We start from the raw sequence: 16,932 nt of genomic DNA on the forward strand, positions 1-16,932 counted from the left end.
GGTCAAGAATTTAAATATTTGTTTTTACTGAACTGGAGTTTGCCTGAATATTCTCTTTGATGTATCCCTCCAAAAAACCAACTGAGATGTCAAGATTTTCAATGTTCACATTTTGGTTTTCAATATTTTATCAGAAATGTGATGAGGGAATGTCATACTTTAAAATGCTATGCAATGAACTCTATTGCAAGGATTAGGGCTTTCACAGCCATATAGATTAAACCCAAATATTCGTAAACTGGATACACTGATTGCAGATGGCACTTGTTCTATTTCTCAACATATGTAATATGGTCCAATTTATCCATGTCCATTTATTATCTGAACATGTAGGCTTCCTCACAGTAAAAGAGAAACACTTAAGAAAAGAATAAAAAGCCCATAATCCAGCTGACCTTCAGTGATTGAATGAAGGTTGAGTTTCTTTTACGCTTACTTTATGGTTTAAATTTGCGTTATACTGTCTTTCAAGCTATGGCCTTAAACCAACCCAGTTATGAATGATACATCCAAATGTTTCATTGTGTAAAAAAACAGGGCCCATGGTGTTTCAGGTGAAAAGGTCCTTTAGGGTTAGACAGAAAATAAATTGCTTATATTTTCTTAAATGAACAGAGCATTCCATTAGAGCACTATTGATTGCACAAATCCCCATGAAACTTGAAACAGTGGCATTCAAATGAAAAGTGAACATGGACGAATTAAGGTGGACAAACTGTACAACATGAGAATTTTAATAGGATTATCTCAGAATAGACTCCTCTACACATATCTGGAGACATGGTGAACAAAAGAACATCCTTCCACAGTTTCTATCAGGTACTTTTGAAAAGCCGGTGGACTACAGCACTTGAGTGAAACTGCCGCTTTTTGTGTTTATTTCAAGAGATCTTGTAGGGTCAGTGCAACCCTTGAAAAACGTTAAGAATAAGAAAAAAAGGTTTTATAAGGTCAAGGTGGGAGTAGGTACAAGAATGACTCAAAAAAGACTTGGCTCAGCTCAAGTGGTCTTGTAAGAATACAATGTGCCTGCGTGAAACTGAAATGTAATATATTAGAGGGAACAATTAAAGTTCAATTAACTTAAAGCCAAATTATTTGTTCTTCTGTGGCACATTCGTTTTTGTTTCCTTAATAAGGTTTTGCCACTGGTATTACAAGGTACATGTTTACAGTATGGAGAAAAGGATTCAACATAAATCAGGTAACTCATTTGACATTGTAATGAAAACGTGCAATTATATTCCTGTAAATATTGCTGTGGCATTACTGTGTGAAGATGATTAACTAGCATATAGAATAGATGGTCCAAAAACACTTTGTTATAAAGAACGAAGAATCCAATATTCTCTGCGTTAGGCTAATATAAAATGGTGACTGTGTAAAAGCACATGCCTCAAATTAAAAGATGGAGATTAGTAAATCATTGTCCATCAGCTTTCTTCTTTTAGTGTTCATATCAGCATAAACACTGGGTCTTCTTGAGTAGTGACAGGAGTGAAATATGCCTCAATGTTTCACTGGTTTAGTTCAGTCACTGAGTTATTCATCATTGAGACACAATACACTTGCCTTATTTCACTGTGCTCTTTATGCTATACCCTACTTTGGCTGGGCAGAAACGAAAAACTGAATATTCAGCACTTTCAATGCTATACCGTATCGAGACATTTATTTATAGTTTTGCCTCTATTCTTTTTGTTCTTTTGTCCGCATGCACGTCTACCGACTCCCCAGAAGATGTATGTGTCTTTTAAAAGTAGCTTTGGGAAACATCTGTGGAAAGTCTTGGTTTGTGTAAGCACTGAAAAGACTAAAAGAGGGTGAAACAGCCTCAGTTTTATTTTATCTATGTCTTTTTTTTGTTTGTTCGCAGCTGCAGTAAGGCAACTGCATGAGTTGACTCCATGAATAACTTGTGTAGCGGGGCCCTGTTATGCAAGGCGTGAAACCTGAGAGCCAGTCACCTGTTCTGCTACCTGAGCCTGGCTCTGAGGACGGATGGAGGAGAGAAGAAGACTAGACGGCCTTACTGTGCTGTCTATGACTCAGCGAATAGACTCACTGCCTTTGATACAGCTTAAACCAGCATTACTAACCCAGAATTAGTTTACTAGGATATTCCGTGATTATGTGAAGCTTGTCCACCAGCGCCATCACAGTTAAAGATTTACAGAGGAAACGGGCTCGGCTTCTCTTTCATTTGCAGAGCACATTCGGCTCTAAGTCACTAAGGCGGCTAACATAAGCTCCGGGGTCCTTTGTATAAACATATTGACTCTGTTTATGAGTTGTGCTTTGCTCCTTGATCCCCCCCTTGTCAGCTGAGTGGGGTTTCCACTAGGACTCGAGTAAAGACCTCAGTTCGCGCTCGCCTACCCGATGTGTGGCTGAGAGCAGGAGAGCTGGCTCTGTGGCCCCTGCTGAAAGAAGAGGATATACCTGCAGCCGAGAGAGGAGCAACAGCTGATGGCTTTGCCTTGACACTCGGCTATCAGGTAAGAAGGACACAATGTCTACAGCAAAGGTTGAATGGTAGATTTCAGAATTATGCAATTTTTCTCTCTGTAATTAGTCTCTTTTCTTCCCTAAATAAACAAATTATAAAAATATAGCAATGTTGAATTAATTATGACAATGGTACGTAAGTAAGATTATACCACGTTTTATATGCCATCATCACAGGCACAACCAGTGTATTCTACCCATAATAAAATTAATTACTTTTTAGCAGTGGTAGATCATTAACATTGTTGCTAATGTGTTAAGCATTTCCATTCCTAGGTAGGGATACATGTTTAATGTCCAGTACAATTAACTATTGAGGCCACTTGTATGTTTTCCGACGGCGAATTTAAACAGATTATGGCCCATGTGATCAAATTCCAGTGACCTACACAACAGTCAGGCATTACTTCACGCTTGACTCAGTCTGACTAATTGCTCTAATACAGAGACCAGTATGTAACTGCTGCAGGTAATAACAAGGAGCATACGTCATCCTTACAATTCACGATTCACCGATCAATACTGCATATGTGTTCAGAAAGTAATTCAAATGAAAAGCGCACTAGGAAATTAAATACGGATGTGAAAATCCCTCCCGCAATTTCAAGTCATTATGTAGCTATTGTACAATTCTCTTTATCTAACAAATGAAAGGGGAAAGGGACAACATGTAGAGAAATGTGCGTACATAAAAGACCAGGATTAAAAGAGTTGTCTGTTGTCTGTGAATTTTTTTTACCTCACCCTAGCACATGTGAAACATCTGAATATCCACTTTTTTTTTCTCTTAGCTTCAATGAGCTACATTTAAACGCTGGCTGTGCTGATGGGTCTATCTCTCACATCCCCACAGCTCTGCACAGCCTGTCTGCTCCCTAACCAGCTGTAAGTCCCAGGGCCTCCCGCCTGTTCCTGGCACTGTCAGCAGCACAAAGGTTTACTCAATCGCTGGTTTCCGTGCATGCAACAATAAGCATATGGTTACCTTAGCCAAACACGAACACTGTCCGCTCTCTGTGAGCTGTCACTTTGTCTCTGCGCAAAAACACACACTGTTTCTGTTTCCTCTGTCACAGACACGTTGGCTGGTAAATTAACGTTCAAAGATAGGGATATTCTACATTTTTATGTCGACAAGACCAAACCCAAAAATATGTCTGTCTCTTAATACTGCCCTGTACTTTCTGTGGCTCTAAGGTCTGGCTCTTTTTATCACTACATAAATCAGAAAATGTTGTAAAAAGTCCACATTTTTGCCCAATTTTTAACAATATTGCTGTACATACAATACTGTTTATAGATGTGTAAAGCAATGTAAGGAATAATCAACATGTATTTTGGTCGTCCACCATAGGTCTGCTTTGAAACATGCATAGGTTTTATAAGCCTGTACAAATCTAGTGGTGGAGGCTGGTGGTGGAGAGCGTTGGCTAACACCTAAATGTGTTGAGTCTGCATAACATCTGTGTGACTGTGAAGGCCATGCAGCAGCTTATCATTTTCATCATTAACACAGAATATGGAAGACTATTTTCATTATGTTACCCAAAACATTTTGCATGTTTGTCTTTAATTTTTCAATCTTTGATGGTATACAACAATGCAGAAAAACCTATACTCTGCTAATACCATACAGCCATGTATACAGTAAAATATTCACTTGTTTGTGTTTACTGCATTATTTTGCTTTTTTTTCCCGTTTTTATTCCCCTTTTTTCAAGCCATATTTTTTATGTCCTTCAGGATCCTTTTTCCCTCACACAAACAAACTTCTACCCTCTGTGGCAACATTAGAACATTTGTATTACTCCTCCAATTACACTTGCTGGCTTGGCAAAAAATAAATCAAAGGAAAATGGGGTGAAACTGAATGTGTAAACTTCTATTTCAGTGTTGTTGTTCAAGGCAGCATTCCCGTCCCGTGTGACTCACCTCAAAGTGGAACACACGGGGTAAACATAATTACTTTCCTTGTATTCTTTGAACTGTACCATGTACGCAAACATATTAACGGGCCAGCAACATGACTTCAATTTGCAAGGTCTGACTGTGACACTGTTAGACGAAATGAATGCCCTGCACGCTTGAAAAGTTTGTTTAAAGAGTAAATAATTCTTCCATTTGTTATAATCTAAGTTTTATTAGCTGTAATGGCTACGTCAGGCTTTATACCAGCTGAACTGGGAGCAGTGCTCTTGGTGTATCATGATTAAAAAACTGAATTATGCTCAGTGGCGAATAAAAAGAGTCGATAAGCCCCTTCCTATGCTGAAACAATAGGCCTAAACATTTAAGCTATTGTTTGGTGTTAAGGAATAATCAAAAATATGCAAGGCAAGCATGACAGATAGTGTGAGGAGAGTCTGAGCAGCAGAAATCCAGATAAACAGATTTTTTTTTTTGTAAGTGCTGATGGGTGGTAATGAACATGGCTCTAAGCATGGAATAAATGATGGAAAGATAAAGTGAAGTGCATAATGCGGTGTTCAAGTATTAGCAGAGAGGCTATTTTCAGTGACGAGATAGCTGTATTTTTTATGATGAGTAGGTAAGTCTGATAATTGTGTTCCCTTTGAAGTGGCCTTCCCTTTTATGTCATGTAGGGTGTGCGCAGCCTAGTTAAAGCCAGGAGTTGCAGGGATCTAAAGTACAGTATTTTTATTTTGTGTCTTTACAGATGAGAAAATAAAAGACAGATAGTCGATGTCAGTGGGTTTCCACAGTCGGAGATTCCCAAGCCTATCGACACCAAACATCAATGAGGTAAACAGCTCCCGGTGAACTTATCTGTTTACTTCATATGTTGACACTTGCTCGACGGATAAACACAATTAACTAATTCTTCTTTGTTTTACATTTTATGCGAATGCTCTATTAGTTTTAAATGATTGCTATTATGGATATCTGAGCCAGTGCAATCTCACTGTCTTAACTGTTGACTAAAAAACTAATTATGTAAAAACTCCATGTCTTATTATGTAACAAAATATTGTGTCCAATTATGATGTTTGATATCTGTTCTAATTAGTTGATGTCCTCAGATTTCAATTTCTCTGGTTTGCAATAACACTCAAGCTAGAGACAGAATAACGAATTTACCCAAATTATATTTGTTTAAAACTCTCCTGATATTTACGACTTGGGAATCTGAGCCAACACAAGAGCTGTTTGAAGAAGATGAAATAGTTTGCCTTTCGAACAGAGAGAGAAAAACATGTTAACCTCCATGGTATGCCGTGTAAAGCAGCAGAATGTACTACCTGTTCAAAGTGTGTATGATTTTGTATTTTTAACTCACTTATAAAGAAGCAATACTGAAAAAGGTTAGTGTTTTTTGTGTCTGTGTGTAGACGACAAATCTGTGAGACATTTTAAATGTCATGGATAATTTGTCCCTAAGTGCTGCCCCTAAAGTTACCCATCGTAGTGGAAACAGCAACTGATTAAGACACGCAGTTAGTAAGTTAGTCTGTATTACATCAGCGTCTTTTTTTGGGGCACCTCGCCTTTTTTTGCGGCCGCTTCAAGCTCCTCGGGTTGAAAATGTCTACACTTTTCAGAAAAGCACTGGTGACGTCACTGTAGAAATGTAAGGAAAACAAAAAAGCTTGTTTGAGCATAGCAGCATGGCGGACACTGACTGTTGCTGCCGGTGAGTGTGTGACTTTTATCTCCTTGTGTGGATTATACTCCTCAATCTACGCCAGTCAGACTGTGAGGTGAAGTGAACTGTGATAGCAAGAACAATCAATGTCAAACACAAAGTAAAACAAACAAATAATGAAATCTAAGAGGGCAAAGCTAGTCTGTCATGCAAAACAGGGATAGCTTGCCAAGATATTGCCATAGAAACAATAAAGCAGGCGCCAGCACCTTTCTGCATGAAAAGGAGCTATGTAGACACAGGCCCTAAGAGAGCAGATAATAAGTCCCTCCACATCACAGCGGCTAACATCTCTCTATTTGAATTCTTTCTTGGCTTCATTTGAGTTACAGAATCGTTCAGATGGCTGAGGAGCAAACTGCGCCCTTTAAGCACAAATCTGACACTTTCTCTCTGTCTGTTCATAGGCCTCAAGTAAAGATGTCACTGCTTCACTGCACAGGAATGTCCTGTCGTGGACTGTGTGGCGGGGGAAAGAGGAGAAAGAGAGTGTGTCTCTTAAAGCAATAACACACACTTCCACATCTCAGACAGTGGCAGAAATTGGATCTTACAGTGGAGTTTCCAACCTGTTCAGGGCTGCAAGTGTCCCAGATGTGGCGGAAAGGAGTCCAAAGTCAGCATTTTCTTCCATCTCCGTCGCAACCCAGAGGATTTTGCCATTACTTTGCAACCCACAGGACCCTGCGTATCGATCCACTCCAACACAGCCTGTTAAGGTTCCAACTCTACAAGAAACTTTCATTCCCACAAGCCCAATGAGAGTCTCAAGTTCTCAACTGGACGTGTGCAGAAAGGGTCCTACCATTGTGATGCCAAATGAGTTCGGACAGGCCTTCTCACACGCTGATGGATTGGCAGTTAGAGATCAAGGAAAGAGGAAAGTACAACTTGTACGCAGGGTGAGCTACACAGAGAGTGACAGGAAACAGGATGAGATAGGTGGTTTATTAATGTCTGCACATTCTCACCGATCTTGTATCCATCTCGATATGCCGCTGAGGTCCATTAGCTCTGTTGTGTTTTTGGACAAGTCCCTTTCCATTTCCCTTGTGGAACTAGAGGGAAGAAGATCAGGTCAACCCACTCAGTACAGGTCCAGCTTGTCTGTTCGCATCAGTGTCCAATCCTGCCGCAGATCCTCTGCAGATAACAAAGCGGCCAAAATAAATGAGGGTTACGGGAGACCTAGAACGGCCATGTTGGGTCGAAACAAACGCAATGTCCGAGAGAGTGTTTTGGGTCACTGCAGAAGCCCTCTATCACAGCCCAGGGGACACAGGGTCGAGCCAATAGCACCCGCTCATGGTGTTAACAGCAAGGCTGATGATTCAGATATGCAGCAGCAGCACAGCACTGCTCTGGGATTATTGTCATTCAAAGGGCCGGGCCCCTCAGACACAAAGCCTGGCAGGCAGAAGGGGATTGCAGATGAGGAAGCCTTCGCTATCCGGAGCAATTTCAAGCAGCACACTTCTAATATTGGCCCAGGTATGAATTTCATCCTTTTGCTTTAGAAGTTGTACCTTTGCAATTGATCTGTATTTTCCTTTCAGCGGCCCATATATCCTTAAGCTATTTTAGATAAGATTACATTTCCGAACAGCAAGCTGGATGCAGTGCCAAGGTGGTTTTTTTTACTCTGCTCCTGCGTTTGATTTATACCTCATGCATTGTTAATAGAAGTTCACCAACTCACTATACTTTTTCCTACTGTACATTCACATTGTTTAAGGTAAATCCCATTCCAACCATAGATTTAAATAAAGCACCAACACTTGCATTCATTCTTCTCTGACTTCCAACACTTCATAATATAGATTATTAGTTATGAACTGCTGCTGTATATTTTACAGAGTGGGTTGAATAGACTTAATTTGCATGATTTAAAACAGTCTTCGTTCAGGTCTCCTAGGACTAGTAAAATAAGATCAAGGTTATATGAGAGCATTATTAAGAAACATGATTTGGTTTATGCAAGTGAGGATGCATAGATAACATGTTTTATGTCTAGTTCGCGTTTTTAAATGTTAGAAAGTTAAGTTATGGTTTAATGGAGAGTTAGTTTATGGACTAGGTGACTTCCTGGAGTGTCTGCTGGTTAACTTGATGTCACTGCACCTGGCAAGAAATAATCCAGCCTGTTTTCTCCCTATTTACATTCTTTTTGCTAAGCTAGGCTAACGGTTGCTGGCTGTAGCTTCATATTCAACAGGCAGAAAATAGATTAATATCAATATTTTTATGAAGAAATAAAATAATAGTATTTTACAGCATGTCAAACTATTTATATAATAGTGGTGATGCAAGGGTAAACATAATCCGTTGATATCCATACTGCAGCACTGACTGCAAGTAGGCGGACCTAATCTATGATTAGGCCTATAAAGTAATGGCAGTGGATGTTGCAGCCAAAATGACAATAAAATGCGATGTCACAGCCTGAAGCACTTTTACCTGCCTGCCTCCCATCTTACCATGGCAGTCTCAAAAGAACAACCGCCACATGACACATTTTAAATTATTAAAGCACTCTCTCCACTCATTACAACATTTATTTCCTGAATCATCCCACACACTTGTGTCTTTCTTCTTATATATTTTTGCTCTTTTCACTGGGCATTTATTCTGATTACAGCAAGACACATCCTGTAGCAGAAGCTTGACTGAGGATTTTACACTTCTGCATGTGCTTCCTGAACCATTATTTTTCTACATTAAATTCAGTATAGATATGAATTCGACACAAGTTAGAGGAATGAGGTTGGAGGTGTAGGATGGATGCATGGTCATCTTTTGCATTATTCATTGTCCGTACTCGTGTTCCCTCTAGTACTTCTCCTCCCAGAGTTGTGGGGCTTGTGTGTGTGAGAGAGTTTGTGAAGGTTACTTTAAGGTCTGTTTATGTTCCTGCTTTCTCCAGATCATAAAAGCTACTGTAAGATAGAACTTGGGAACATTGGGAAAATCTTGCAATAACTCAGTCTGAGGCGAAGCATACAGTCATCCGGATACATCTACTGTATGTGTTTTATATAACATCAAACAGCAACAAACCACTTCACAAACTGCAAAACACAAATCTATTTCAAATGATTCCTCACTATGAAAGTTACCCTATAAAAGCAATCATGCTGTTTGTCTTCGAACCCACTTTATTTTTTGGAAGGATTTGGGTTGCTAAAGTTTACGGACATGTAACTTCTTTCTGTGTTTCTATAGTGGAATCCAGAATTTGCAGCAAGCAAGCTGTAAATTGCAAGAAAGAAGAACAACAAGAAGTGGACGGGTCCCCAGAGCCTCGAAGAGTCTCCTTGAAGAAACGACCGCAGGCTGATTATCTGAAAGGCACACCCAAGACTCTCAGCCTCAAAGTAGGAGCCACATTTTAAATGATGACTTCTTTCAGGAAATAAACTCAATATTGGAACAAGCTAAAGAAACTCCAAAGTAAACAGTGAGCCTTATGGTTTCTTATTGACCTAAAAAATGTGTTTTGCCAAAACATACTTGTCACAAAGTCCAATTACGGAACATTTTCAAAAATAAATTGGTCACATCTGCCTATATCAACAGAATGAGTTGAGGAGATGGATCAAATGTTCCGGATCAAATTGTGATCAACTTTGTCACAGGTTAAAACCTTATTGTGCAGGGCAGGTTTTAATCTGTCTGTCTTTAGGGAAGGACTCAACAACAACAAAAACAGCTTTTTATGCTCAACATTCTACTTTCATGCAAAAACCTGCTTCATCCATTACCCACAATGCAACTTGACCGAGTGCAGATTTGTAGGAGATACCGGGTTGTTGTGCTAGTTCCAGCTAAAAAGCTAAACATTTCATTTTCAGCCCCAACCAGCAATTGTATATTGATTGTTGTCAACCCCTGTCCATTTTTAACTACTTTTAAATTATATATGCATTTGGAAATAATACATTACCATAGATAATAAGAAGTTTAGATCATTATTACCTCCACAGATGTTGTTAGTTATGCACTCTTCAATGCCATTCTAGTTTATTTTGAGAACATACATAGACTGTCAGCTGTAACTATAACTTAATGAAAGTCATCCATCCATCCATCCATCTTCTCCCGCTTATCCGTGGTCGGGTCGCGGAGGTAGCAGTTCCAGCAGAGAGCCCCAAACTTTCTTTTCCCTGGCCACATCAACCAGCTCTGACTGGGGGATCCCAAGGAATGAAAGTCAACAGTGGCAAATTGATTTCAAAATGTCCACGCGTTCTATTGCTTTTTATCCATCAAAGTTAGGAGTGTCGAGGCTCGTGAGGATGGAAATACTACATGAAATGGTTTCACAAAGTACACAACCAAGAATGATAACCTAAAAGTCATTTATGGAGTCAAGAAAATACCATGAAAATATCTTTAGTATTCTACACATTGCAGCCACACAAGGTTTATGATCAGATGTGGAAAAAGTGAATCTGCCAGATGGAACCTTGAAACCCTCAGGAATGGTGTTTCAGACTATTTCAATTGAGGTTTACCACACAGAGAATCCTAATGTGTTTACTCTTGGATTAAGCATTATCCGAACAGAAGCGGCATCTCTTGAGGGGTTGAATTTTAAACTTGGAGGGATGTTTACTTTAGTTGGTTTTTGACACAGCCTCTGCCAAGTAGAAGGGGAACGAAAAAACTATATTTAATAATTACACAATTTTTCATTTTTTCTTCCACCTCTTTCCTATTTTCATTTAATTGTAATTATTACACAGTTGATGTAACAAGTTATATCCCAGCGTTGAGAGATCCACTGAGGTCCATTCCCCCTGTGAGTAAAGCCCTCTTACCTTTATCCCCAGTAAAGCTGAGCATAATTGTATAACGCTGCCTCTACCTCTTAGCTTTTACAAGGCTGTGAAGAGGATTCTGCAAGGTTAAGGAATAGATTAGGGAAATGTTCAGATTCAATAAAGATGTGTCTTTCTCTTTCCACAGGATTAATGTCTATGAGTTGTTCTGTGTTCTTCACAATAACAACACAGCTTACTGTAGGTTTCCCTCTCCCTGTGTTAGGAGGCTTTGGAGCTCTTCAGGCCAGACTTCATCAGCCGATCTCAAGGTCGGGTGAGGAGGTTGGAGCAGAGGGTTTCAAAAAGGAGATTGCTGCAGGACTCCAATCCAGACGTGGTGCAGGGCCTCAGGGAGGAACGAGACAAACAGAAGAGAAACTGCACCACACCGGATCCACTTAGTGGTAAGTGCAGCTGAATAACTCTGCCTGGAGCCTGGAAAAACAAAAGTACAATTTCATATCTCTACAAACAATCAGGATAGATCATATGATAGAAGATCATGGGAGTTGTGGAGGAGTAAGTGTGGCATTCAACCTATAGGGATGTCACCCTGCAGCAATTCACAGTCTAGCTCTCTCCCAAGAGTCAGTCCAGAGCTAGTCCTCCTCTTCGACACCGATCTGTTACGATGTTTCATCGGTCGCTACCTCGCTTCTGTAGGGCTTTTACACATTCATCGAATCCTTGAAATGTGGCAAGGAAAGCTACTTTATATGTATTTTTATACGACTTTCTTTGCTGAATAGATTGGGAAATAAGTAAATAGGTAGCTGGTGGTCATGTCGAATCATGTTGGCTTTTTAAGGGAACCTTGGAGTTTCTCTAAAATTACAATACAATCAACAACCTCAGCTGGCCTCGAAAAATAGCAGCTTTTTTACAGTATATTGTTCTCCTTCTAGACTAGAGTCATGACAATTATCCAACTTTGCTCTCTGCTGGCTATTATCTAGTATTGCAGATCAGTTACAGCATTTGATTTCTCTAAGGCTCTGTGAGCAGGGAATACACAAGTTGAGACTAGAGGTGTCTAGAATAAAAATGTGGGGTTTTGTTTTCTCTTCGTTCCAACTTTTATATCATACCAGGAATGGAAAAAGGTGAAAATACAACAACAAAGTGTTTCTCATATAGGAAACAGCATACACATACTTTTACAAATAATAACAAAAGTGAACTCAAACTGACAATAGGGACCCAAATAGAGGAAGAATTGCAGCCTCATAATGCTAGGGGCATGAAAATCATCTTTCCCAGCAGCATACCGAGTCTAAATCGGCGTTTGTCAAAATAGTTTATGTGAAGGGTATTATATATTAAGAGTATACACACAAGAGTATTTTTCTTCTTCTCAGCCTGAAGCTGTCAGACTTATAAACTCTAACAAGGCTTTGTTCAGTTGAAATGAATGCACAGCACATCCAACATTTCCTATATTAGTTTTAACTTAAATGTTTGATTCTCTGTCTTTGAGAAAATATGTGATTTTAAAAGCCTGATATGGAGTTGATTATCTACATAGTCTCTCGGAATTTTATTAAATGCTTTTTTGGTTTTGAACCCTTTTGTTACACATTCATCACAGCAGATTGTTTTTCATAGCAATTTTCTTTGCAGCAAATCCAACCCGACTCCTGACCGCTTAACGCTTGAGTAAAATGTTAATAAAGGGGGGGGGGGCATAGCACATTTCAGATAACTGAAAGTTTTGGGAGGTCATTGAGGAGTCATGGAAAGAAGAGCCTTTAAACACTCACGCTGATGTCTGACTGAAGTCTGAAGTCTAATTATGAACAAAGAGTCTGGGTCCTGTTGACCTGAGCAGAAAACTCACTGCAGCTCAATCTGTGAGACACAGAAAACTCACATGTAATACCACTGGCTATTGATGGTTGTGAAATCAAATGGATACGTCTTCATGTGTTTGTGTTTGTGTGTGTGTGGAGGGGGGTGCTAATGCTCAAAGGTGTCTGAATAAGAGAGATCATACAGTCCTCAGTGCTCATTAACATATGCAAGCTTCATTTACATATTAATTATTATTTGTTGTTCCTGTGTGTGTGTGTGTGTGTGTGTGTGTGCGTGTGTGTGTGTGTGTGTGTGTGTGTGTGTGTGTGTGTGTGTGTGTGTGTGTGTGTGTGTGTGTCTGTGTGTGTGTGTGTGTGTGTGTGTGTGTGTGTGTCTGTGTCTGTCTGTCTGTCTGTCTGTCTGTCTGTCTGTCTGTCTGTCTGTCTGTCTGTCTGTCTGTCTGTCTGTCTGTCTGTCTGTCTGTCTGTCTGTCTGTCTGTCTGTGTGTGTGTCTGTGTGTGTGTGTGTGTGTGTGTGTGTGTGTGTGTGTGTGTGTGTGTGTGTGTGTGTGTGTGTGTGTGTGTGTGTGTGTGTGTGTGTGTGTGTGTGTGTGTGTGCTTGTCCTAGATAACCTTTTCAAGCCTAGAGAGAGGTCTATATCAGGCAGAGAGATGCAGCTGAGGTCCAGACGGTGAGTTCTCCAGACTAAACCCACGTCAGACGATGTCACTCCGTCTCTCTTTGTTTTCTTTATTTAGCACAATCCTTCCAAAGCTTGTTTGTCATATCTGCCATGCGCAAACACAGCGCACACTAACACACCCTCACTCTGTATTATGGAAACAATAGACGTTTGATGCCCAAATGTCTTGATAGGAGATATGAACTACCCTCAGTATACCTTATCTCTTTCCCCCTTTTTTCTGGCCTTATCTGGAAAGGCACACCTGATCAGATGATGGCTGCCCATTGTAAAAAATGTTTAAAGAGACACTATCTGACTTGGAGGATCTCCTAACAAATTGGCTGGAGGTATGGGAGTGAAAAAGGGGTCTGTGTGAGACCTGTTTATCAGTGGATCCAGGTTTGTGCCGGCTGTGGTCTCACTAGATAATACTTTGTCTGTAGCCAATCTGTTGGCATAGCTCAACCACCCTCAGACTTCTGATAGCATATTCCCCTGTCCTGTATGAATTTACCTTTTTGTGTGTCTGTAGGATTTACAAAAAGCTACCAGAGGTGACAAAGAAAAAAGAGGAGGAGAAGAAGAGGACCATATCACAAAGCAACAGATTGCGAGCAGACATCTTTAAAAAGGTAGAGTTGGGGTTTAAATGTGTTACAAAATCAACCCAAAACATAAAATGTGTCCGATTCTACAATTATATAAACAGTACAGCATCAACATTACCTTAAAATCCCCAAAACTGACACTGTAACACTTGCTTAAAATGTGTTTCTGAAGATATGGAGCAGAGTCTCATTTTCAAGTTGAATGATTTTTTTTTAAGAAATAGTGTTGATGAGGAGATTTTCTATAGAGCTGTAAATGTTTTTCACTGTATTCACGTCACACTCAGTAACCCAGAATGTGCACTACATAGACATCTTATTAATGTGGGTAGGGATAAGAAATGTTTTTGAGTTGTAATAAACTGAATAAAATGACTCATAGTTTGACAATCATCCAGCAGAGGGCACTGTTTGACTGCAAAAGTCAGATCCATGGTCATTGGTCAAACTACAAATTAAACATTACAAAATGCACATTTAACATTTATGTCCATTAATTTTCCTTATATATAACATGCAGTTATTTCTGAGTTTTCAGGACTAGTGTTTTCTTCAAAATCAGATTAGAAAACACTAAAGAACCTCCTAATAATTCATGCCAAATTGAAACCCTTACTTCATCACAACTAAACCCATTTCAGTCATTATGCTACGCTGTGGTCTTGGCTTTCACTGTACAGTAAAAACACATAACTTAATTAAATGTAACGGATTTTAGACCCTGCTGACGTAATGCCTAGGACTTGCTTAACTGTAAGAGGCAGAATCCACGTCCTCACAATGAGGGGCATTTGGCAAATGAGTGATATATTTAGGACATGAAACGTCAGACAAATCAATTCTTCAGCTTCACATGTGGGTGAGCCATCACTCATCTCCCATAATACCCTTACCCAAACAATACATTTGCTGTCAGTCAGGTGAGATGGTAAAAGTGTGAAGAGATGTCTCCAATCTTTTACAGATAATTACACTATCATGGCAGCTTCAGGCTTGAGAGAGAGAAAGTGTGTGTGTGTGTGTGTGTGTGTGTGTTTTACCAATATGTTTTTCAGGGTAATCTCAAAATGATTGTCTTCTCTCTCGTTTCGCCAACCCTTACATAAACTGGGAACCGTTTTGCCTCGGGACCTCCAACAACACTCATTTTAAACACTGTACGACAGTAAATCAACTCTGTGGTTTACTGACACAACCAGCAATTATAGGGCACAGTGTGACGTCAAATGGCTCTGTGAGAGAACATTTTGTATTTCTCAAGGAAATGGAGCCGACTGTAACGATGCCAGCGTGACCTTGCCACCTCTCAAATGAAGCTATTAGCCGGGCACACCCGCAGTGAGATTGGGGGAGAAAAAAGAAGTGTGTTCCACCACGATAAACGCCAAGTCGTGTGTGTGCTACACAGGCGTCATTCTTGTCAGAAAGTCTGCAGCAGGGAGACAGGTTGAGCCCAGAGTAGAGTCACACAGAGGTCTGATAGTGAGAGGTATAGGGTGGGTGGTTTTAAACGCTGGCTGAAATGAGATTCCTACTGTTGGGTTGTGCTGTGAGAGGAGGGCGAATGAATAGCAGTGTATTTGGACCGATAGCAAACTAGAATGATTCCATCCTTCCTGAGGGTGAGGCTTAGGGAGAGGAAAGCCAATTTAGCAGCGGGAGTCTTTCCTGTTTGATGCAGAGCTGCTCTTAAGAGACTAGGGGAAGGCAGATCTGAAAGCAGATACATTTTTGAAAGTTATTGATTACATTGTTTTTCTATTTTTTTGCAGAGACTTCTGGACCAGATACTGCAAAGATAAATTAGAGAAACCAGGAGGTGAAACTGTGTTAATTCACTGACCATCCTGGCTCTGATGTAAATTCAATAGGAATGTATTTAATTCAGTCAATCTTCTATGTAAATCATTTCCATGCCTTGGCATATATTCATTTGATTTAGGCTTGATTTATATGAAATATCATGTTCAATCTTTACTTATTCTATCCTGACTGCATAACAGTTAGAATGAATACAAAATCAGAAACACAAATCGGATTTTGCAGAACAAGATGATGAAGTCATGACGGTGACAAAAACACACATTTTGAGTAATCTTTCATTATTTTCCAACTTTGTAATCTTATTTGATATGTTCCAGAGAAGACACAATTCAATCTATGCCACAATGGCAAAGACAAATAAGCATTTTCTTACCCATATTAAACTGTATGGTATTCTGTATATAAAAATTGTATATGATGTTCAATATAAATAACAATTGTTGTTGTGTGCAGACATTGACAAAACCTAAACTTCTGACACCAACACACACACAAATGAGAATGAGGTTTACAGTTTTATACGTTGAAAAAATGCAATTATACCTTTCTTTACTGTTTAAATGAATACCCAATGATTAAAAGCAATAGAGGCTAATCTTGGCTCATACCCTTTCTACTGTTTGTATTCCTTATCTACGATATCATGTTTCTCTAATGTATCTCAAGAATGAAATAACAGCTTTCCAAGGACATTCTGTGTAGGCATAGTGTTATTTTCCAGGAAATTAAGATTCTGCTTGGAGCCCAGCACCTTGACTATCATTGGTACGGTGCTCTGGGTGTGTAAAGTTGGAGAGGGGTCAACCATGTTGCGTCATTGGCTTCACGCGTCTGCCTCGAGGCCTGTGGATCCTCCCATCCGGAACACTGGAATTCCAAGCTAATCGAACTCAGGAGACTCGCAACGCTGGTGAAAGGGAGCTTTTGTCATAGAGCTCCAAACCAGAGATGACATTGTAATAAGAGAGGCGACTACTGAGCACAGGCTGTGACTGCAGTCCGCATATAGCCCGTAAAGGTGACTGACAT

General features: G+C 39.8%; 1 protein-coding gene across 3 annotated transcripts; it reads left to right on the forward strand.

The window, feature by feature from the left end:
* The first annotated feature begins 304 nt into the window (after nucleotides 1–304).
* Nucleotides 305–16,932, forward strand: LOC307045164 (uncharacterized protein). Of its 3 annotated transcripts, XM_079690693.1 has the most exons (10): nucleotides 305–2,498; nucleotides 3,362–3,443; nucleotides 4,400–4,460; nucleotides 5,186–5,271; nucleotides 6,580–7,663; nucleotides 9,395–9,546; nucleotides 11,219–11,399; nucleotides 13,414–13,477; nucleotides 14,004–14,103; nucleotides 15,852–16,932. In XM_079690693.1, the coding sequence occupies exons 4-10, from the start codon at nucleotides 5,212–5,214 to the stop codon at nucleotides 15,879–15,881; spliced, it is 1,671 nt and encodes a 556-aa protein (XP_079546819.1). In that variant the 5' UTR covers nucleotides 305–2,498; nucleotides 3,362–3,443; nucleotides 4,400–4,460; nucleotides 5,186–5,211; the 3' UTR covers nucleotides 15,882–16,932. The 3 variants fall into 3 exon arrangements, with proteins under 3 accessions (XP_079546819.1, XP_079546818.1, XP_079546820.1); XM_079690692.1 differs by lacking the exons at nucleotides 3,362–3,443; nucleotides 4,400–4,460; XM_079690694.1 differs by lacking the exons at nucleotides 305–2,498; nucleotides 3,362–3,443 and having other exon boundaries at nucleotides 4,348–4,460.

The sequence above is a fragment of the Notothenia rossii genome (assembly GCF_949606895.1).
Source record: "Notothenia rossii genome assembly, chromosome: 6".
NCBI classification, from domain to species: Eukaryota; Metazoa; Chordata; class Actinopteri; order Perciformes; family Nototheniidae; genus Notothenia; species Notothenia rossii.